This window comes from Lactuca serriola, chromosome 4 (assembly GCF_051521515.1).
Source record: "Lactuca serriola cultivar US96UC23 chromosome 4, Lser_US96UC23_V15, whole genome shotgun sequence".
NCBI lineage: Eukaryota > Viridiplantae > Streptophyta > Magnoliopsida > Asterales > Asteraceae > Lactuca > Lactuca serriola.
The window spans coordinates 398,676,719-398,684,006 of NC_136411.1; the positions used below are offsets into that span (position 1 = coordinate 398,676,719).

The 7,288-nt window shown below is 33.9% G+C and overlaps 1 protein-coding gene across 1 annotated transcript; it reads right to left on the bottom strand.

The window, feature by feature from the left end:
- Positions 1 to 327: 327 nt before the first annotated feature.
- Positions 328 to 6,262, bottom strand: LOC145097983 (alpha-mannosidase At3g26720-like). The gene is made up of 28 exons (XM_079035674.1): positions 5,913 to 6,262; positions 5,717 to 5,800; positions 5,520 to 5,608; positions 5,251 to 5,425; positions 4,995 to 5,114; positions 4,833 to 4,916; positions 4,651 to 4,722; positions 4,451 to 4,564; positions 4,270 to 4,370; positions 4,084 to 4,177; positions 3,846 to 4,013; positions 3,675 to 3,755; positions 3,526 to 3,591; positions 3,386 to 3,442; positions 3,081 to 3,300; positions 2,856 to 2,995; positions 2,709 to 2,768; positions 2,554 to 2,613; positions 2,365 to 2,484; positions 2,127 to 2,246; positions 1,987 to 2,052; positions 1,809 to 1,921; positions 1,627 to 1,711; positions 1,402 to 1,512; positions 1,150 to 1,245; positions 1,000 to 1,047; positions 840 to 908; positions 328 to 760 (listed from the first exon to the last, which is right to left on the bottom strand). The coding sequence occupies exons 1-28, from the start codon at positions 6,129 to 6,131 to the stop codon at positions 527 to 529; spliced, it is 3,066 nt and encodes a 1,021-aa protein (XP_078891800.1). The 5' UTR covers positions 6,132 to 6,262; the 3' UTR covers positions 328 to 526.
- Between the last annotated feature and the right edge of the window lie 1,026 nt (positions 6,263 to 7,288).

Genomic DNA, 7,288 nt, shown 5'->3' on the forward strand with positions numbered 1-7,288 from the left:
TAATAAAATCAATTAATAAAAATTTCAAAACAACTTCAAAAATGATCAAGACGATATTACCCTCACATGGTTAGACCGACAGCGTTAGCTATAAAGATGATCCAAAGTTCTCAAACCACAAAGATGATCCTTAAAAAAAATTAAAAACTGAACTCAATTTTTTTGAAAACCATAGGACATTTTTAAAGATGTCTTTAAATATAAAACAAAACTAAAATTACGGTCATATTAACTACTTAAAAAAGTATTCGGATTTTGTTACTTTTTTATAAAAATAAAAGATTCCAGTTTATAACAAATCCAAATCAAAAGAAAAATGGTCAAAAATAAAAACATCAACAGGCGTCCATGTTTCAACTTTGATGTGGAAAAGCACAAACCTTGGGTTGTACAACCCAAGGTCGGCCTGCAAAAAGAGCAGCCCACATTTTTTGTTTTCCATTTTTATTTGTTCACTCGTATTCGTATTGGAGACAGATTGGATCGGATGTCACCAGTAAACATAATCTGTCTTACATTAATTACATCAGCCAAACACCTCATCATTAACCGAACCAAACATCCCGAGATAATACAAGTCGATGAAGAATGTTCGGATTTCCATGGGCCCAAGTTCCACTACTAGCTTTTCAGGATCAACCCCACCTCCCCTAACTATCTCCCTCTCAGATCCACCTTTCACTTTCCAAGCAAGCTTCTTCCTCTCCATCTCGCCTCTTTCTTGATTACCCGACAGATTCATCTCTGTTACCTTCCTTATCTGAGAAACTCGCACACACATACAGAGAAATCAAATGGACAACAAAACAATCACATTTAAAACCAACTTATGGATATACCTTCCTATCTGGGAACAGCTTCTTCAGCTCCACACTTGCCATTACAGAGTAATCTTTGTCTTCCCCCACCTTTCAATCCATATAACAAACGCCCCGCCAGTTTATAATCATAACTAAACATTTCATGAGAAAAAAAAAACTTGGAACAGTCTGGTAAAACCTCGTATAGATGAGCCAAACGAAGGAGTGCTTTTCCACTTTCAAGCTCCTGCAATCATCAAATACAATACAAATCAACTTAATCATGGTATGAATAGCCCCAATGAACAAACAACTAGTCCACCAAGTATAATGATTATATATATTATACCTGTAGAGTTATAATAGCTGTGTTGTTTGGCAAGCTATAGGATGCATCAATCATCGAGAAGGATGATACATGATCATTTTTCCAATCACTTCCATCCTGCAATATATATATATATATATATATATATATATATATATATATATATATATATATATATATATATATATATATATATATATAATAAAGATAAGGGCTGTATATTTATTTACAAAAAAAAAAATGAGAAAACAAACAAACAAAAGATTAGTTAACCTGTTGTGCAAATGCCACAAGGAGTGGAGAATAAATTTCTTGACCAAATGTGCGACGCCACTTGGCTCCATCTCCTACTGGATCCATTCTAATATAATATTTTCCTTGGATCTGGAAAACAATATAAAACAAGGAAAGAGTGCACGTTATGTTGATTAGAGTTCATATGTTTAACTACTCTAATCCATCATTGATGGACATATTGTAATGAAGCAAAATGATTACCATCAGGCCCTTGCAATCATTCAGGACACACACTGTCTCATTTAGCACCTCACCAACACCTTTCACGTCATCATATAATAGCCTCCTATTATATTACAAAGAAAGCAAATTATATATATATATATATATATATATATATATATATATGAAAGTTACAATTAATGTTTGAATGAGACTGATACCTATGAAGCATTAGTTCTATTTGACCATCTACTAAACTAGAGCCACCTACTGCACGATCCACCAACACTGAGAGTTCCATACTTCCATCCTCAACATAAGCTCCAAGATTTATCTAACCAAATCATTTTATTACATTAATCATAAAACACACTACAATGATGACATGTGAACACGTACTGGGTAATAATTTCCAGCAACTGGTTCATTCACTTGCAGCTCCCAATCTGTTCTGAAATCACGAACCTGCAATACAGTAAATTATGTCATGTGAGAGACACGTATTAGAGTACAGAAACAGCCATCTATAAAATATATACCCTTTTAATGAAGTCTCTCCCGTTAGAATCTGTATAGAATGTTTTGTTTGTCTTCAAGGCACTTGTGATCTGAGTTGTTATTTCTTTCCCAACACCATCATCTATAGGGATAGGTCCAATCTGGTAGTACCAAATCATAAGATGTGTAATTAGAGAATACACACACACACACACACACACACTGGTCAACAGGAAGCTACTACAACTACACTAAATCAAAAGGGAATTAAATTCTTACGATAAACTCAACTTCAGCATGTTCCTTCTCCTTGTATACACGGGTGACCTGATATATCCAGGAGTTTAACTGTTGGTGCACTTCATCCATTAGTGGGCCCCTTACGATAGTAAAAGCTTTCTGTAACGAAAGAAATCGTTAGTCACTTGCAACAGTAGTGGGTAACTACCCCAAAAGAGTATGGTTTACCTGCCCTTGAGATTTTATTGGAAATGTGGCATTAGGACGGAAGATATAAGCTCCAGAAGCCTTCAAAAATTAAGAAGAACATCAGAAAATAAACAAAATTCATGTAACTAACTTCACAGTTCACACACACATTCTAGTTGAGAAATTGAATATACCTGGTCTGTCCCATTATAACCAGAATAGTAGCTGTACGAGTGTTCCATGGCTCCTTCAACCTTCAACCATGTGCCAAAAAAGAGAATGTCTATCAAGCTGAAAAATTAAATAGTATATTTGGATTTAAGGAATTAATTTATAGTTACCAAGCTTCTTTTATTTGTATAACGTATAAGCTTTCCCTCGTCTGTAGCATAATGCAGCTTCAAATTTCCTCCACCAACAACTACAGTTTCATCACTAATATTGTCTGATGTCAGCACTGTTGACATTGTTAAACTTGTATCTGTTGATCATCAGTACACGTGTCATATGATATGATCCTTGACATTAAGATTTCCAAATTTGAACAAAACATTCAAAGAGTTGACCTGCGTGTTTTGCATTGGAGATGATGTAGGTGTTGAAACCAAGAGGTGGTAAAGATGCTGTAAATCCAAGCCAATATTTGGGTGTATTGCTTGGAGTTTTACCAAGATATGCTTTAACATGGTACTTTCTCATGTTTAAAGAGGCATTAAATATAGGAAGCAGCTGTGATTCTATTTCTCTTCCATTTGAATCCAGAACAATTAACTCATTGGAGGAAACCTGTAGCATTTTATGAATCAAGTCAATAAAATTATATTATAGAATCGAAACTTAAGTCAAATAAATGGGACTGAAACAAACTCACAGGAATTCGGACCACTTCTTCTCTATTCCATCCTAGGGGGTTGTAGACAACTACCACCTATAAATATAACAACGCTTGACATTATACTCAGAATCTAGACATGAAATAAATCAGAAAATCGAGAAGAGCATTATGCTCACCAAACTATTTCCATTAGTCAAAACAGTTTCTGAGGGAGGACAGTAACTTATGTTAAGGAGAGGACACTGAAATATCAAAATTAGTTACCACTAACTAAATTAGCTATTGGGCAAATCTTTAATCAAAATTAGAAGTTGCATAAGATTACTTGGTGAATCGTGCCAACTGAATTTTTATTTGATCTTGATGATGTTAAAAATGCTAATGATGAAGCTACTACTTCCTCAGCCTGCAGTGTTTTATCAATCGATGTTAATAAATATCATTCATCATGTTTGGTTTTATAAGTTGATGAATCTGTAGTGTAAGGTGTAGCTACCTGTGCATAGCCCATTGAGATACGCATTGCATAATCAGAAGCCACATGCTGCCTTTGTGTACCACTAACTGCATCATGATGTTGAGCAATTGCTAGAGCATCGGCCAGGGCATCTGTATTTGGTCCAGACTTGTTCCTCCCTTTGTAAAATTCTAACTGTCTTGCAGCCTGGATTGAGTTTGTAAATTGTAGCAGGTGAGTGATTGTTTAAAGTTTAAAACAAGTATTAGTAACTTACCAAATGGTAACCGCTCATTGTCCTCACATAACCTTTAAAAGCTGGCCTGCTAGTAAAGTATCCTGTCCAGTACGTATTTTCTTTATCTGCATATCTAAAAGTTTTGATTTCATCTTTTAGGACACAATCACAATCACAATCACAACCACATTCACAACATAGAGGAAAGTGTATTCATTTACTTACGGGAAGAAGTCATCAGTTTTCAGAGGCCATGTTTCATCGGCTGCATGTTTCGCATCTGTGTAAATGGATGGGGTAGAATACAGTGCATTCACACGCCCGTCCTTAACAATACCAATAAAACAATTATTAATTAATTACTTTAATCTAACAGAGAATAACAGATGAAAAGAAAGGAAAATACCAGGTTAACATAATGAATGAATTTGTCCATCTGTCTGAACCATGAAACTGCATATTGATAACGGAAATCGGTTCCCATGGCCCACATTATATGGTTTGTCCTTGTTACATTAGCCTGAATATACTTAGGATTTAGAAGAGACATAGTTCCTTATTATTTTATATATACCTACATACAAAGTTTCATGTCACACCTTATACCTGAGCCATGGCTGCAGCCACAAAATCATTTACCCGCTCTTCAACATTGTAGTCAAACAGGAGAACATCATCCTATTATATAATAGAATTAGTATTACTATTTAGTAAGAAAAACAAAATAACCCTACAATACATACAAATCAAATATCACACAACACAGTGACAGTGTTTTATGTTTTTACCTGAATAGGAGGAGATACATCATTTATTTCAAATGTGAAACCATCTGGGGGATCATAATGTCTGGGAAATATACCAGTAAATAACTGCAAGTTGGTCGTTGAGAAAGATTTTTCAACAGTTCGCAATAAATTACTTAAATATATTATGTTTCATGTGCACACCTGTGAAGATGAACCAAGAGACTTAGAACCCTGCCATACAACCTCAAGAGTCTTGTCAATTTTCCTCTTTGCCCTATCTTGATAATCCATTCGAGCAAAAAAGAGAGAGTCAAATCCCACCTGTAATCAAAATGTTTTATGTAGTAATCGAAATTTGACCTAATTTAAGTATGTCCCTCGGTCTTTTCTGAAACAATTATAACGAGACTGAACAGAAATATAAACATTAAATAAGGGGGAAGATCAAAGTCCATACCTCGGCACCCAGCAAGTAAGCTTGAACAGAAGAGTGGCCGAAAGGATCGATCTGCCAACCAACTCTAGGTTTTTGACCAAATTCCTGTTGTATAAACATGTGTCCTAAAGTTGTTTGATCGATCAAGTCAATGTAATGTGGTGTTGCCTCGTCGTGCATGCACATACCCCCATTTCTTGAAACAGCAATTAATTAAGTAGGGTTAAGAACAAGTACAATACAATGTTTCTTTGATACAACAGATTCAATATTTAACGTAGTCAACAGACATGAATTCAAGTTGACCAGTGTTGACGAGCTCCTTGACTTTAGTCTTGAGCAGTTCGCTCTGCTGGTTCCACCACCGCTGGAAGAATGCCTGGAAAAAAACAGATGAATCTCTAATTTTGTAGATAGAATAGAAAGGTTTCTATGTGGAATTGGAATTGGTAGTAGATAAATCAATTGAACAGCAACGAGAGCTAACCATTTCAACGTAGATGAACTTGCGATTCTTGTCATCGAGCAAAGCTGAAATCACGGAGTCTAACACGTTCTGGACACAGGCACCCTGTAACAATTTACCAAGAAATGAATGAAATCGACCACTTGTTAATGCTATGCAGCGATCAATATGCATTCGCACACAGAGAAAGAAAAAAGGGAGTTGATGGTACCCCTACCCTAATGGAATTATTAGCACCGGTGTAGTATTGATCGACGGTCTTCAGCCAGCCAACGTCGTCATGAGAGTGGGGTACCAAATGAACATTGATCTTTTCAGCCTGGGTGCTTTGAGAAGTATCATACACCATATACTTGCAGTCCCCGCCCAAAAAGCAGAGGAACACTACTAAAGCTGAAATATCAAGCAACCGCTTCATCATCTTCGCTTCCCCCATTGATGTCCTGTCTATTGCCGATCTGTGAAGGTTTGGTTTGGAGGGATGGTTTGTAAGATCATCACAGAGAAAATCGACCCCCAAAACGATAAGAACAAACGCCTCTTGTGAGTGACTCGGTCTTCCCGTGCAGTATTAATATTGGTAGATGTAGACAGCTGCCCGGCTTAAGTGACAACTGAGAATTTCTTATCCGAAATAATCATAATCATTAATTAATGGAGTAAAGCTAACGCTTACCATGGTCCAAACGGATGTTCCTAAATTCATACTCATTGGATATTTTAGAAAATAATTTTCAAACTAAGGGAGTAAAATAAGATGAAAAAAAAAATACAATTAATAAAAAATCTTAAAAATCAACCTATAATAAACTATTTATAATTAATTTTTTTTTGAAAAACAATATAAATTCAACTAATAAAAAATCTTAAAAATCAAATAGGATATTTATATGGAAAAATATGGTGTCTTGTTGATTTGTTTCATTATCTTTATTTCTAAACGAGAAGATATCTCATTCTGGTTATAATTAAAATATTAATAATATATATTATTAAAATAAATATTTTCTTGTTAGTAATTTTAAATTAATAATTTTTATATTAATTTATTATAAAACATTCTAAGTATTTTAAATAAATGATATGGAAAACTGCAATAAAGTTCTTACATATTGGTCTTATAATCGATTTAATCTACATATATTTTTTATTCAATTAAATCCCAAAAACTGGTAATCATATTCAATTTAGCCCTTTTACCCGGTCAACAGGTAATCCAACTTTCAAAAATTACATTTTTGACCCAAATTTTAAATTTTATTACAAATTTGGTCCAAAATTTTCCCTTTTGGTCCAAGTTTTAGATTTATTATGAATTCATCTTAACTTTATTTTTTTTACAACTTTTTTCTCAAAAAAAAATTTCTAATAAATTTTTTCTTTATATTTTAAAGTTAGAAGGAAACATGTGTGTACCGGATCATCGTTTTTAGTTTTATACATTTGTAATGTATTTATTATGATTATATTATTCTTAATAAATTCTAAATTATTTTTTGTGGTAATTTAAAATTTAGGTCATCGTATTTATTTCTAGACATTTATTACTTTTCTTATGAATAAATGATACAATATACTCTTCAGTCAAGTAAT